We start from the raw sequence: 17,461 nt of genomic DNA, 5'->3' as shown, positions 1-17,461 counted from the left end.
GTATGTGATAAACATTGAACTTAAAAGGGATATATTCGGTACTGTATTACGTGAGCGCAACATTCTGACAATCATTAGTGTTAAAGAAAGCTGATGTTATACACCATGAAATGTTTTAAGTTGTTATTTGTTTGTTGCTTATTTTGGAATTATTTTTTAAACAATAAAATGTAAATGACATTAACAGGGTTTTTTATTGAACGAATACAAAAACGTTATTGTTATTTATTTATTAATTACATTTGTGCTTAGTTTAATAATATAACAATGTTAGTCACAGGCAATGTTTTAGTGAGAATCTACGTACAAATTCAAAAGCGGGATGGCGTTACATTTTGGACTGTTTTACGAGGTGGATGAAGTATCAGACAAAAATCTGAAACAATTTGGCATCTGTGTAGCCAGTCCTTACAAAAATACATTTCACGAAAATCTTTCGCTAGCTTATTACAATTAATCTAGACTAAAATTATCCAAATCGCTGAATAACTAAACAGCATTGTTACAGTTTAAAAAGCAGTCAAATACAAAAATAAATTTATAACAGGTATGTACTAAAAAATTTATTTGTGTAGGTAGAGTGTAACCTAACCTAAAACGTTTTCTTTCTTGTCTCAAAATTGGCTGGTAGAAAAGGCTGAGTTGATTTTTGCTTAATATACATATTTTCCAAAATTGTAGAATGAAAAAATAAAAAAGTTAATATCATACCACTAATAAAACATAATTAATGAGAAAAAGGATATCTTTGAAGGAATAATACTACAATATTTTCCTACTCTGTGCACATTGTCCGTATTCGAATAACGTTTAATATTAAGAAATTTTAGTATTTTGTGCTAACCAAATCCTATGTCAATGAAAAGAAAATACGGCTGACCGCTGATATCAACACCTTAGTAGTAGTAGTAGGCTTTAGTTCAGTGACTTAGCGTAGTGGCAGGGACGGTCCGCCCCGGGCGGCACTTATTAGGGGGCGGCAAAATTTAACAATAATTAAATAATAAAAATATTTTGTAAATATTTGAACCATGTTATAATTTTTTTATCGCAACTACACATTCGAACCGATTGAAAGGAGCACGGAATTTTTAATTACTTATTTTGTGGCAAAGTCCCTAGGGGGGGGATCCCTTTTCTTTGAATAATATTTTGTAGCGACTGGTAACGACTTTACTTGTGGGAATTCCCCGTTTATGACTAATAATCAGCGAGAATGACTTCTATTACAAACAAGATGTAAGGGACAGCTATCATTTAATTGAAACCATCAATTTGGACCATTATTATGAGTATCAGACAACAAGAATTTTTTATCCCAAAACCGTAGAGAAAAAGTTGTGGAGATTTTTATACATCTCCGGTGAGTGAAAAATCGCTCTTATTCATGCAGAATCGTATTCTGTGGTTGATAATTATTTCTATTGTACTAATTCTAGCCCCACAAATATCATTGTTTACTTAAGATCCAGGTAAAAAAAGCGACAAGTTAAAAATAAACCTAACAAAAAAAAAATTGGAAAATTTTTAGGCGGAAGAAACAGACAGACAGACAAAAATTGTAAAAAATGTTATTTTGGTATATGTACCGCGTATTGTATCAATCTATATGCATTTAGTAAAAAGCGGTTATTTGAATATTACAAACACGCTTCAGCCTGTATTATCCCACTACTGGGTATAGGCCTCTTTTCCCATGTAGAAGGAGCAAAGCTTAATCCACCACGCTGCTCCAATGCGGGTTGGCGGATATATTCCCTACTATGAGTAACGATCGTTATCAGGTGTACATGATAACAACCGGGACCGACGGCTTAACGTGCTCTCCGAGGCAAGGACTGCACAAACACCCAGATCACGGCAAATACCTGTATGGCCAATACAAATGTCATGTGTGGGGATCGAACCCTCAACCGCAAGCGCAACTGGTACAATCCATGGCTGTAACCGTTGCGCCAACGCGGCGTTACAAACACATTAAATTGAAATATCTAAAAAAGAGGGCGGCAAAATTCTCTTCCACCCCGGGCGGCCGACAACCACGCTACGCCACTGCTTTAATTTACTATATTTTCATTAAAAAACATACAAATAAAATGAAATAATACTTTTAAATTTCAATTGTAACTAGCCGATTATTTTTTTAGCATTAGGGTCATGATTTATTGCACATTAACAAGCGCGTATACTTGTACAATTAATATCTTAAAAATAAAAAATTTCACGCCTAAAATATTTTGTGTAAAGTTGTCAAATACTGAGTTACTTATTAAACGGTCAACGATATTTTAGAGATAATTACTCCTATTTTTTAAACTATTTAATAAAAAAAATTAACAGACTAGATTTCAAAATTGTATTATATAATATATGGCTACAATTATTTTACCGACTAAAGAGGATTACAAGTGACAAACAAGTTTTTTTATTGTCTGTCTATTTGTGTTAAAATCAACATCATTTTTTCAATGTCGAATGTTAATTTAATTTTCCGAGATTTAATGAGTTCCGAAACTAAGAGACAATAATTAATGACAATGATTTTGTTTGAAAGTAACATCCAGTGAAGTGTAATTTTACTAAAACTGAATCTAAAATCGCGTTTAGCCAGTAAAATAATTATATATTCAAATCTTATAACCAAAAACAAATCGAATAATTAGAATATGAACTAATTAAAAAAGTATAAAAAATATACATACATTTATCATGATATTGAAATTTAAAATCGTTTGTCGCGAATTAAGTGCGAGAACGCGTGAGGGGGAGGAGAGAGTCCCCCTTAAACCCCCATATCACTCGCTATACAAGCAAATGCACCATTCTTGAAAAAAAACAAATCCCATAGACCTAACCTCAAAATTAGACCTTTCATCGGCATTATTTCGTTCCGTGACTACTCCGGCGATGCGGAAGCCCTTCGCTCAAAAATTAAAAAACAAACGTAGATACTCGCGAAAAATATAAATAATAAAGAATAGGCATAACTTGTGTTGCGAGTGGTATGGGGGAGGAAGGGAGACCCACCTATCCCCGCACACCTTCGCCAAAATTCGTGCCAAACGATTCTAAACCCAACCCTGATACTATTTTATAAAAAACGAGTACAAGTATAATATATAATAAAAATTATCGCTTAGACCGAATATAAAATCATCATATCAGAAATTTCGATCTAGCGGATACATAGCTTAATTGGCTAGAGCACTGACACGGTCAATCGGAAATGTAGGTTCGATCCCCGCTGGAACGGTCGATTTTTGATATGATATTTAAAATAAATTATTTTAATCTTAAACTGTGCCTATGCAGTATGCAGTATAAAGACATATTGAATTTAAACTTAAAAGCTGTGTAATTTCTCGAATTATATAAAATAATTTTATCTATAGATATTAAAGTACCTTGTTTGGTATTATTTGTTATTAACAAAATCAATAATGGCACAACTTAAGTTCAAAATTAATAAGTACTATGATTACAGATCTGTAAATCGTTACTTATATTAACAAAAAGATCAGGGGCCTACGTCATCGGTAGTGGATAACGTTATTTAACGGATGACGGTATCCAACAGATAAAAGCTTATGATGTATTATTCTTTTTTACCATCGAACTCCACTATATATTCATAAGATATTTCTATTCGCAAATGTGAATCTGAAAGATGTAGTTTATTGAAGTGAAACATGTCCCAATGACCTCCTGCTGTTAAGGTTATTCGTAACTTATGTGCAAAATAAAATTTATCTACAACCGTTGACACCGGCCCTTAGACGTAAAAATGTACACATACATATTTAAGCGTAGTTTTAATACTGTATATTGAGGGGTAAACTGACTTACATGATCTTTAGATAAACAATAAAAAATTGATAACATTAAAATTATCTTAATACAGTCTTATTGAAGTTCATATTTTACTGGCTTTATGTTATATGCTATAATATAAATAAACGCATAGGAAATACAACGGGGCTATTCTGAATTATAAATCAGTATTCATGTTATTCTTGTTAGAAGTATTTACTGATGATAGCGATTATTGACAGCACAAGTTTTAAATTGATGCTGCACAAACAATGAAACATACATTGTATTTGAGCAACATAATGAATTTTATTTCGAAATAGAGCAACTTTTTTCTTAAGAATTAATTACTAAAAATGACTAAAGCTACAAAAAATGTGCTTGTCTAATTCAAATCAAATGCACCTAAAAATAAAAATAAAACATATATCAGATCGTTTTTAAAAAAGATAGTCCAGTCATTATATACATTTGGAAATGCAAATGAACCGAGAAAGCCAAATTTTGGATATTACGTGGGGGATGGCTAGAAAAGCTTAAGTTCAAATTGTCGACCAAAATAACCTTGTGGGTTTTCCGCCATCTTGAAAAAAGTCAAGTCATGTCTTACTCACTTTGCGGTGCGCTAGAGGTCGTAATTTTTCTCGAAAATGAAAAATTAAAAAACGAATTTGTAGGTCTGAACAGGCTCTACAAGTTTTATTTCAAACATTTTTCGATATTTTTCACGAGAAAAAAGGAAATAGCGAAAAACAATTTTTTCTCCCAAAATTTGTGGCTTTTTTTAACGATATCTCGATAACGATGATCGATACGTGAAAAATGTATAGGACCTTAATTGTAGATCGTAAAAAGAGCAACAAAAAAGTATTCTATAAAAATTTTCGTATCTCAACGGGGAACCGAGTTATGATAAAAAAACTGAGTTTAACCCTTTTTTCAAGATGGCGGAAAACCCACAAGGTTATTTTGGTCGACAATTTGAACTTAAGCTTTTCTAGCCATCCCCCACGTAATATCCAAAATTTGGCTTTCTCGGTTCATTTGCATTTCTAACCCGATTTTTCCGACGTAATGACTGGACTAAGATTAAATTTTTAAAACTAGCCTTTATATTTAAAAGAGTTTTATACAATGTGACTAGGTAAAGAAGCTTTAGGCTAGCACTTGAGTAAGATTCTAGTAAGGCATAACCAGTAGTGCGTAAAACTTCATAAATTTTACAGAGAATAAGATACTACTAGTAGAAGATCCGAACCAAGTCGATGTCCAACGAGCTGATAATAGAATTAAACATACTTAATAATAAATTTAATATAGTGTAGATAAAATATATTATAAATGAGTTGCCTTAAAAATCCTGGACTGACTATTTTTAATTATTGAAAAAAAAATTATATCTAATTGAAAATTGCAACATCAAGAATCTATTTGTCCCAAAATTAATGTATATTTTACGAGCAAGCCCAATTTAGGAATTTCCTGGAATGAATGAAAAAATTGATGCCACTTTAAAAAATTCATTAGAAAAAATTCGAAATTTATCTTTTGATGAAAAATCGTGGACCCAAGCTACTTTACCAATTAGAGAAATTGGGAAAAAATTTTAGTGTCGCTCTTCCTGCGTTTCTTGCTTCTGTGCATAGTATCAAGGGTCTATGTTCTGATATCTTAAAATCTAATTCAGTCCAAATTACAGATACTACAGATGCAATAGAAAACTGGAAGTTAAGATGTCCTAATGGCGATATCCCGAAGGACGTTACAAAACAAAAACTTTAGGATACAATACTCATATAAGTATGACGCAAAATCTGTGAAAGTGACAAAAACCGTGCCAGGCTTCTAGCTGTGTCAAATAAAGAGTCAGAGTCTGGTTACACGGAATGCCGTCAAAAAACCTTGAGACACTTTTAGACAGTGAAAGTTTTAGAATTGCTCTCGGTCTCCAGTTGGGATCTCCACTGCTGAGCTGAGCTTTGAACACAGATGTCCGTGCGGAAAAGAGGTTGATTCTTTCGGACTACACGGTCTTTCCTCTAACAAGAGTTCAGGTAGGTTTTCCCGCCACGGTTCCCTACAGGATACCATAAAAAGAGCTCTTGCCACCATCGACGTTTCTGCTCTTATCGAGCCTACTGGAATTAGTCGCGATGATGGCAAGAGACTTGATGGATTGACGTTGGTTCCCTGGGAAAGGGGACGGGCGCTTGTGTGGGACGCAACCTGCGTTGACACACTTGCTCCGTCTCATATCAGGGAAACAGCCTTAAAAGCGGGAGCCGCAGCTGAAAAGACTAAACGGCACAAATATACGTCATTAATTCCAAATTACATCTTTGTGCTGTTTACAGTTGAAAAACTTGGACCTTGCAGTAGCAGTGCTAAATTTTTTTTAAATGAGATAACTCCTCGCCTTATTGCCTCCACTGGTGACAAGAGGGCTGGTGCATTTTTTGCCCAGAGAATCGGCATAGCGATTCAACGGGGAAATGCTACCAGCATTTGGCACAATTCCAAGCGGACATGATTTATACCAAAACTATCTGTAAATATTTAGTTCTTAAGTTGTGAATTGTAAATATGTATAATGTTTAATAAAATAAAATTTGTCTACATCAAGATAATAAGAAAATTTAATCCAACTTGATAGTATGAAACATATAGAATGTGCAGCCGTTGGGTTGTCTATTATATACCTGGATGAACTATTGGGTTACCAGATATAAACAGGTACTTCGATGCCAGCTATCTTCTACATTTTTAACGTTTCATGCTATCAAGTGAGATTAAAATTTTCTATTATCTTGATGTTGCAATTTTCAGTTAAAAAAAATAATAATTAAAAACAGTAAATCCAGGTTTTTTTATGCAACCCATTTTTATATAATATCTAATATACTAAATTTACTATAAAGTATGTTTCGCTTTATTATCAGCTCGCTGAAGATTGACTTAGGTTCGGATCTTAGACTATACACTTATATTTAAAAACAAATGTATAACAACTTTTATAATTACTTAAAGAATATAAATAATATTTTTCGTGAAAATAGACCTTCTGAAATAAACTTACTGACTTAATCTTAATTTTTTTAAGAAACATAAAACAATAATACCTTGTAAATTAAAAAGAAAATATCAAAAATTATAATAGACTGTACAAAAGTCAACGTACATTCGATTTGAGAGATTTGCTCCTCTTACTAGTACTAAAGTTTAAGTGATTTGTACACTATTAAAAACTTTCTTTCAATACTAAACGAAAATAATTAGCTCCTAGGTACAATATAGTTATTTTAATTAATTTTGTGCCTGTAAATTATAAATAATCTAAATATTTTTTAAATGCAATAAATATTAGCATCAGAAGCTTCAAATATAAAAGAGAGGATTAAAAAATAAATGTTATTCGAAAATGGAATGTCATAAATAAAATTTGAGATTCATTTTTCAAATAAATAAAATTGTAAATAATAAATATCTAACTACAATATAACCTATTTGTATTGAGTTAGTTTGTACTTTTTGCAGTAAATTAAATTTTTTAAGTACAATTAAGAATTGAAAGAAAAACATATATAAATGCAAATTGTAAAACAGATATTTTTAATTCGTTGCGTATAAAATTAGCAACCGATAAAATAATATATAAAATATGTGTCATAAGAATACAAAATTATTTGTCAATACTTTCGCAATGTTCATATTTTTAGCCACAATTTTTTCTTTCAAATAAAATTGAAATACTAAATATTAGGTATACTATTGTTCGAAGGTTTAAAGTTAAATTATTTGAGTAATAGAACTCTACAGGTACATTAAAATATCACAAGAAAGTGTGCGACTGGGAAATCATGTAAACTAATCATAACCAACAAATCGTATAGTAGAAGTATCTTTACGCATAATTAATGTAATTCCTTCCAATAAATTAGTAAATGCAAGATTAAATGCAAATCGAGGAAAAACATTTAAAAACGCGTCCAAAACTTTTGACACTTCAGAATTGACGCCGTCTGCACACTCCAAGCCGCTACATTGACTCGCTAGGAGACTCCGCACACCTAACACTCGTCGACTATACACACACAGCTTACTATATGCGTACTACTCAGTACACGCGCTCTGCTTACCGCTCACTACATACACACTGCTCAATTATGCTCTAGCCAATACGCGCGCAGAGCTCAGTACGGAGCTCATTGCACGCACACTACTTAGATCTTACAACGCACGCAGTGCTAAGTACTGAGCACACTCAGTTCGAGTACTACTCACAGCATGGGTACTTAAAGCTCATTACGCGCAGTGTTCAGTACGGAGCTCACCGCGCGCACACTAGATACATTGAGATTACAACGCCCGCAGTGCTGAGTATGGAACATAAACAACAGTTCCCTACGCGTGGAGAGCTCTGTACGGGACACAAACAGCACTCGGAGCCCACTGCGCGTGTAGTGCACTACACGAGCTATCAACGCGCGTAGTACTTAGCTCAGAACGCGCGCTGCATTTAGAGCTCACAAGACGCGCAGAGCTCGGTGCGCGCACACTGCACCGAGCTTAGTTAGTGCGCAGAGGTCCGTGCGCGCACACTGCACCGAGCTTAGTGCGCAGAGCTCAGTGCGCGCACACTGCACCGAGCTTAGTTAGTGCGCAGAGCTCAGTGGGTGCACACTGCACCGAGCTTAGTTAGTGCGCAGAGCTCAGTGCGGCACACTGCACCGAGCTCAGTTAGTGCGCAGAGCTCACAGCGCGCGGGCGGAGCGTCACGCGGGCGCGAGCGGCGATCAGAAAAGCTCGATCAGCTTCCGCTTGACGTAGTCCTTGAGCGGCGCGTAGTAGTGGTGGCGCAGCGACACGAGCTCGGGCTTGCGCTTGAGGGCGCGCAGCGGCGGCCAGTCCGTCTCGAACAGCAGCAGCGCGGCCAGCGCCAGCGCCAGCCACACGGCCAGGAACGACGGCACGAAGGCGCGCAGCAGGCTGAAGGGGCGCGGCGCCGGCTGCAGCGCGGGCCGCCACTCGTCCGCCGCCGCCGCGTACGCCTGCGTGGCGCCCGACGAGCTCGACGACTGCTCGAACGGGTCGCGCGCGCCGTACTCCGGACACGCCGCTGCGCCCGGACAATATATTTATTTATTTATTTATTTATTTATTTAACACTTTAATGTACACCAAACAAATAAAATAAGCAAGCAACATTAGCAATAATTTCTAGAAAAAAAAAAAGTACAAAAGGCGGCCTTAATATACGTTCAGTTTGTTATTATAGACCACTACTTATGCCTTTGTAAATGGTAAAAAGTAAACAAAAATATAGTAAGATGAAACCCATTGGAAAAGGAAGAGAATACAACGAAAATGAAAGAAAAAAAAAATTATGGGCGTGGGCGTGTGTACATACTTCATAATGTCGTAAAGCTGGATGGTCTATATTTTTGTGTACATCGCTGAGCAGACAATTTGTTTACTTTATTATTATTACTGTTAGCCTGTAGCCCGCACACACACTCTAGTGTCACCGTGGCCACTCACCGGGCTTGTCGTCGCGCAGGTGGTCGCAGCAGGCCAGCGCGATGTCGACGGCGGGCCCGGCCAGCAGGCAGCCGCCGTCGCACGCCTCGCCCTCCGGCGCGCTCTCCTCCAGCGGCGCGCTGTGCGTCGAGCGCGGCAGGCTGCTGTAGCCTACAGACAAACAAACATCATCTTTACATTACTTTTTTTTCAGTCGTATATCCCTTGAATCACCAACCAACAGTAGAACAGTGTGGAGGCCTCCGACCCTCCTTCCATGAGAAAGAGACCCATGTCCAGCAGTATTTATGGATGGTACACCAGGGATGGTTGAGCCAGTAACTCGCAGTGAAGCAGCATTACAATGGATTTAACTCCGACCCTTCCCCCCGTGAGAACGACGCCCATGTCCAGCAGATTTTTTAGGTTGTAAAGCCCTTAAACCACCAACCCACAGTGGAACAGCGTAGTGGATTAGGCCCTCCAGCAGAATTTTTGAATAGTATACTCCTTAAACCACACCCCAACCTCAAGATAAGTGATGTGGAGGGCTCTGACCCTTCTCCATCAGGAAGATGGATCCTTTGTCCAGCAGTAAGATGTTACAGGCTAAATCAATCAGAATACTCCTTAATAAACCATATAAAACCCGTGTTATAAGAAATATGAGAAAAGAAATCGCGTGAAACAACGCTGACCACTGACCCTATAAGTTATCACAATACCCGTTCTTTTGACTAAACTCACTGTAGTTTATGAGCGTGTTACGTGTCGAAGCCATACACACTTTTTTCACTCTTCCACCCATTTCAACCCATCTAGTAGGAATTTCGAAAACACTGAACTAAAAACAAAATCTAATATGCACATATACAGAAACATATTAAGGACGCTATCACATTTTTCACTCGCTCAAGTTTAGGTATTTAAATCGCAGCACAATAACATCACGCGTACGCACACATTGATACCGCTATCTGCTCGATTTTGTACCGACGTAACTAATCTTGGTACTTGAAAGTATTAATTTTTAATTTTACTGGTATTGATTAGTAAATTTAGTTGTAAGTTTAAAGTCGAACTTGGTAACTGTTACTAAGTACCTACTATTCACGGAACCTCTCCCCTACAGGGTATCTACTACTCGTTCGTCGTACAAACAATAAAATATAATAGATAATAATACGCTTATTTTTATAATTCAAAATCACATACAATTTTAAGTTATATTATTGTAGTTTTAACATTATAATAATATAAACATAACATATTTTACGTAAACAATCTATACAAATAAATAAAATTGGATTGTCCTTTAGTTATTTTAAAATACTGCTTTTTACTAAATGCATACGGATACACGGTCCATATACCAAAATAACATTTTTCCAATTTTTGTCTGTCTGTCTGTCGGTATGTTCCGGCTAATCTCTGAAACGGGTGGACCGACTTTGACGGTACTTTCACTGGGATATATCTTATGCAATAAGGAGTAACATAGGCTGCTTCTATTTTAGAAATTTATTTATTTTATAACTCTGCAAACGGAACAATGATGATGATGATGAATGTAAATTTAAAATAAAATAATTTTTAACAAAAAAAAACCGACTTCAAACAGGAAACTTCTTCAATATTATGAAATATTTATTTAATCATTTCTGATAAACTAAATCAAAATACAAATTACTTTGTACTAAGTAAGTTTATTTTTCACTTTTTAGTTTCCTGTTAGAAGTCGGTTTTTTTTTTTTGTTAAAAATTATTCTATTTTACAATTTTTAGTGATGGGTAGACCTAACAAGGATGCCTTTTCTCTTGTGTCAGGGGTCCGGAAACATACACAATACACAAGCACAAACACCCAGATCATGACAAACGTCTTATATGGCCAATACAAATGTCTGTCCTGCGCGGAGATTGAACCCACTAACGCCAGCGCAACAGCCAGTGCTATGACCGCTGCGCTAACGCGTCGACATACTATGAGTAAAGTTCGCTATCAGGTGTATGTAATAACAACCGGGACTGACAGCCTAGCGTGTTCTCTGAGGCTAGGTTGGGAGAACCACAAGGATTAACAACTAGACTGAAAATAAATATTTGTATAAACATAAATATCCACTCCAAGCGGGAATTGAACCCGCGACCGTCAGTGTTTAGGCGCCGCCGACGCGGCACATGCACCATTATATCAAAGCGGTCGTCAAACAGCAAAAGGTAACTGCTGTAAATTGTTGAGAAATTCCCTCGAGTGTTTATGGGCTCCATCATCAAACCTGGTCCTATGACACAGATGACCACACAGCAGGTAATTCCTCGAATATCTTTCGTCTCCATCATCAGACTGTAATGACACTTGTAACTCATATAGGTGCAAAGTTCTCATCGATAGAAACGAATTAAGTTCAAACAGCAGGTAATTGCTATAAATCGTTAAAGAGTTCCCTCGACTATCTTTTGTCTCCATCATCAGACTGTAATGGCACTTATAACTAATACAGGTGCAAAGTTCTCATCAATAGAAACGAATTAAGATCAAAAAGCAGGTAATTGCTATAAATTGTTGAAGAGTTCCCTCGACTATCTTTCTTCTCCATCATCAGATCGACTCCAAACCTTTATTAAATAGTAGTGCTTTATAGTACTTAATGAAAACATGATTAAATTTACTAGTCACCCGTACGATTTTTGAAAGTTTCCCTCGATTTCTCTGGGATCCCATCATTAGATCCTAGTTTCCTTATCATAGTACCAAACTAGGGATATCTCTTTTCCAACAAAAAAAGAATTATCAAAATCGGTTCATAAACGAAAAAGTTATCTCCGAACATACATAAATATATATATATATATTTATATATACGGTCGAATTGAGTAACCTCCTCCTTTTTTGAAGTCGGTTGAAAAGAAGACAAATTGCGAAGATTACTTATTATTATTGATTATTATATATAAACCAGTTGCATAGCAAAGACAATCGATTGTGAAGTATCAATTTCGTCCAAGCACAGTACACACAAGGAACTCATTTTTTACGTAATTATTACTTGCGCTGAAGCGATACAGCAGTGCTTCCATGAGCGCGTTTCGGCGCGGAATGACGAACGACAATGGTTCACTTGTAAAAAATGTATGAAGAAATTTGAGAGCGTTTCTTATTTTTCTCATAAATGGATATATTATTTATTTTTATATAAAATATCTAGCGCTACGCATAGAGGACTAAATAAGCAACAATTTCTTAGTGTATTTTATTTCTTAGTGCAGTGTATTTAAGCTATAATGGTTCCAATTCAGACCCGTCTTTTTTTAATTTTTTGCGATTTCTGTGATGGTTAAACTGTATTTGTGTGAAAAGTTTGTATGGGGCTATAGAATTTTTATGGTCTCACTCGGAGATGAATATATTATCTTTCATTTGAAACCAAGATATCCTCTCAGGGTGACTCCTAATTAATTAAAATGGTACGTGAAAAACACTGATATTTGTAGAAAAATGTGATAGCGTCCTTAATTAGAAAAATCTTGCTTCGTATAGAAATTCAATGTGAGATTTTACAAAATTTATTTACAGTAATTATAATATATATGTACCATTTTATTCAATAGATTGTGGTAGTGCAAGATTCCGTTGCTGTAAAATTTTTAATAAAAAAAACCAAGAAAAGTAGTTTTGACAGTCCTCTTTTGATGCTAATTTTAAAATATCTAAAGAATTCTGAAGAGACCGAATACGTGGTAATCTGAGGGTGCAAGATTGAAGCTCTATGGTGGATGCATTATAAGACTTCCCAGTCAAACTCTCTCAGTTTTTGTTGAGTTTCTAAAGAGGTGTGTTGTTGATGAAAAACCACACCTTTTCAGTTGCCCAATTTTGACAGCTTATTCTCAATTTCTCGCTTAAGTCTCTTCAGCTGTAGATATCCGGATCGATGATTTTGCCCGGCGGTAAAAGCTTTAAAATAATTATTGCGTGTCAACCTGGGTTTCGCAATTGTCTATGCAACTTGACCGACCTTTGACCATGATCTCTTTCTTACATTCTTATCGTAAGTGAGCCAGTTTTCGTCACCAGTGATCAATCTCTTAATAAAAGGTTTGATATCATCACGTCTTAAGAGAGAATCGCAAATGAGTCATTCAGTCACGCGGTCCATTACGTTTCCTTCAGTCATGTGGAACCCATATATCAAGCTTTTGTATTGTATTAGCAAGCCTTTTTCAAATGGGTCAAAACTGTTTTATTAACCGACTTCCAAAAAAGGAGGAGGTTCTCAATTCGACTGTATTTTTTTTTTCTTTTTTTTATGTATGTTACATCAGAACTTTTGATCGGGTGGACCGATTTCGACCGATTTTTTTTAATCGAAAGGTGGTGTGTGCCAATTGGTCCCATTTAAATTTATTTGAGATCTAACAACTACTTTTCGAGTTATATCTAATAATGCGTTTTTGCTTGACGCTTTTTTCGTCGACCTACGTTGTATTATACCGCATAACTTTCTACTGGATGTAACGATTTTGATAATTCTCTTTTTGTTGGAAAGGAGATATCCCTAGTTTAGTACTATGATAAGGAAACCAGGATCTAATGATGGGATCTCAGAGAAATCGAGGGAAACTCTTGAAAATCCGCAATAACTTTTTACTGGGTGTACCGATTTTAATAATTTTTAATTTAATCGAAAGCTGATGTTTGTCATGTGGTCACATATAAATCTTATTGAGATCTGATAACTACTTTTTGAGTAATCTTTGATAACACGTAGTTACTTGACTATTTTTTCGTCGATATACGTTTTATTACTTGTCGATGTAATTGAAGTCGGTTTTTTTTTTTCGTTTGCGAGCAAACACAATTATGGTTGTTATAGATTATCTGTATTATTTTTGTATATTATCTGTGTCTATGGTTTTTTTTTTTCGTTTGCGAGCAAACACAATTATGGTTGTTATAGATTATCTGTATTATTTTTGTATATTATCTGTGTCTATGCCTGTGCCTGTGTGTGCATATCTATGTTTTGTTATAATCTGTATCGAATGATGAAATGAATGACGACACAGTAACGCTCGAACACCTCATGGATCATTAGCAAAGCCGCAGCGCTTCCAGCAGTTTAAAATACACCAGTCACAACTTACACTGGGCACTAATCGCTTGTTGCTGTCCCAGTATAAGAATAACCGCGAATCATGTTGATTATTCTATTCTATATACTATCTCTCGTTTGTTTTATTATTATCCTAATTTTCTGTGTTTTAAAATATGGTGCTTTCAACGTTACTCCTCCTACTTGTATATTTTAGTGTGCCTAATAAAGATAAAAGGTAAGCATTTTGTTTTCAAAACTATATATATATTATTTCTAGTAAATACTTGAGAGAATTACTCCCATCATACTGTTTAAAATACTTCAACTATAATATTTTTTAATTATAAAAGCGAAAGATGAGTACTGTGGCATGTATTATAATCGACATACATGAAAGACAGTGTCTCTTCTTTGTCCTGAATTTTTTTTTTTTTGGTATCGCTGGGGAACCCCATTTACGGGTGATATGGGGTTATGATCACACTACACTTTTTTTTGTAATATCTTAATTTTCAAAGTAGGTACTATTAACACAAGGGACAGTTTTATTTTTATTATATTATATTATATACTTTATTATGTAATAAAACAAATATTTTATCTAGTACAAATGGCATGTGCAACTAAGAGCCCGTGAATGTTGTGAAATATAATTTAAAAAAAAAAAAACACGAGGGACAATTTGGTATTTCTTGTAATACTTAATAGCCAATAATAGAATAGAAATGTGATATTTACCAAGAACCTTCAAATTAAAAGTAGTTCATTAGGTACATATTGTAATTAACTTAAGGTTGCTGGATAATGTTGCAATTTCTAAATTGTAATTTATTTATATTATTGATTTATAGCGAAATAAATGTTTTCATTTTACTGATAACATCCTTAAAGATATTCCTTTGAAGTCTAATCCAAAATTCAATTATTAAAATTGTATGATACTAGTACTTTAGTCGATACTATCTTAATCTACAGGCTGTCCGGTAATTAATTGATAACTCCGCGGGTGCTTGTGGAGGGGCACAGGCCAACCAAGAAAAAAATAAATCTATCTGCAACGGTCTAGAGTTTATTTAAAAAAAAATTAAGTACGAAATTCGATACTTCTGTTTAAACTTTTGAGCACTACGGCTGCAAATTCAATAATAACGAATTGATTGTCTCTGGAAATAACCATGGATAATCGGCCTTGCTAACGCGCATAACAAAAGCTTTCGATTCACAACTGTTTCTTTTTTTTTTTAATACTTAAAAATGAAAAATAGTGTATTCGAATTTATTTATTTTTTAATGACAAAGTTATAAAAAAAACGTAGGGGGACCTAGGTGGCCCATAGTTTAAAAAACATGCCTACTTCATGAAGTTTCTTAAATGGTATTTTACTCAATTTTTTTATTGTCAAATTACCGAGTTATTGCTACCTGTGTTTCTCTAGCCCTATTTTTCTTAAAACCTAAGGTGTAAGGCTATACAATACCTTAGTACGATTTTTCCTCAATTTAACACGAGCAAAACCGTGGAGACTAATAGTATTACAAAATCGATTATCAAAATCATTATACAGATGGATAATATTTACGCTACAAATGTTATTTGATATTAGGTCCAATCTCAATAACATTTCCTAATAATCTTTAATTAATGCAGAGAGCATTCACTATGTACACTATTTTTCACATATATTTCAATACATTTTATAAGCAAAGAATAATTATTTAATGATTACTTAATGTAGGTAAACATTATTATCTAATAACTAGTTTGCTACATTTTATAATTATGTATTAATAAGGAATAATTTATTTACCATTAAACAAATGTAAATATTTAAAGTTCTTTGGTAGTGGTTCTTGGTTAGGCTTTTAGGAGTGTAGGGCAGGGAGTGAGTAGGCTTAAGGGTGCGGCGATAAGCTGGCTTGCCCCTGTCAAGTCTGTCATACGCGTCCACGTCGCCCTCAGCTCGCCGACGTACGGGCTTGAGGGCGAACCCATTCCTGGGGCGTCAGCTCCTCTGGAGTGGGTCGCACACCCTGGAAATGCAGCAGTCATAACGGGCGCCGCAACTACCATCTACCCCGGACTGCTGTAGCCAAGTATGACAGGCCATCTGCCGGGTATAGTAGGTGACCCGGTAGATCAACTACAATTGCCTACCTGCGTGTGTCCTGCGCAGTTGATCGCCGTACGCAGGGATGAAGGAGTCCTGGGGGGCTGAGTCGAACGGGGTCTGGGTTAGTTACCGCGGGAGACAACACGCCCTCTTTGGTCCGGATTTCAGGCTAAACGGTAGCCCCGTAGCTAGCCACTGCGGGGAAATGGACATGCGTAACTGCACGGATGAGCCGGGTGCTTTACGCTGGCGAGATGGGGTGGGGTCCTCTGGGAGGACGCGGAGACCGGCCATGCTGACGGGGCAAGGGTGTTCGGAACCACTGGGGGCCGTGGGATCGCGGTCACCAGCCGGGCATCTGTAGCTCCTGATGTCGCGTTTGGAATCCAACCTACCACATCTATATCTACTGCGTAGCCCCGGTGTCGATACGGCATCCCCAACGTTGCGGGCTCCATGGAGGGTAGGGAGCGCAGTGGATGAAATTTCTTTCTATCAAACATGGACAACAATAGATCCAAACCCTCACAGGGAGAAGACCCAGAAGGCAGAGCGAATTAAGGCAAAGGCTACACCTGAACTGAGCTCGATGCCACTGGCGACCTTTATCCACGCAACCATCTCCCCAAAACCAGGCAAGCTCCCGCATCACCTCTCTCCCAAAAAGACTGGACAGGCTGAGCGGCAATCGGCGGCGCTGAGCAGGTTCACCAGAGACAGTAGTCCGAGGCACCCAGAGGCGTCACCGGCCGCTCGTACTAAGGCCGACATGGGACATGTAACACCGCCGAGACTTCGACCTGCGACCACACCGCTACAACATGCGGAGAACGCCCTAATCGAGTTCCTGGCGATAATAAAGGCAAACCGCGAGGTAAGCCTTGCCACCTGCAAAAAGATCATGCAGGCCTACCAGTATGATCA

General features: G+C 36.5%; 1 protein-coding gene across 1 annotated transcript in view; it reads right to left on the bottom strand.

Moving 5' to 3' along the window:
* Positions 1-8,603: 8,603 nt before the first annotated feature.
* LOC123670287 (FERM domain-containing protein 5) overlaps positions 8,604-17,461 on the bottom strand; it is a 30,012-nt gene continuing 21,154 nt past the window's right edge. Inside the window, exons 11-12 of the mRNA XM_045603797.1 lie at positions 9,349-9,498; positions 8,604-8,926 (exon numbers count right to left, since the gene is read on the bottom strand). Coding sequence (XP_045459753.1) covers positions 8,604-8,926; positions 9,349-9,498 — 473 coding nt within the window. The remainder of the gene's footprint in view (positions 8,927-9,348; positions 9,499-17,461) is intronic.

Source organism: Melitaea cinxia, chromosome 1 (assembly GCF_905220565.1).
Source record: "Melitaea cinxia chromosome 1, ilMelCinx1.1, whole genome shotgun sequence".
Lineage (NCBI taxonomy): Eukaryota > Metazoa > Arthropoda > Insecta > Lepidoptera > Nymphalidae > Melitaea > Melitaea cinxia.
This window is presented reverse-complemented; position numbering and strand designations above follow the sequence as displayed.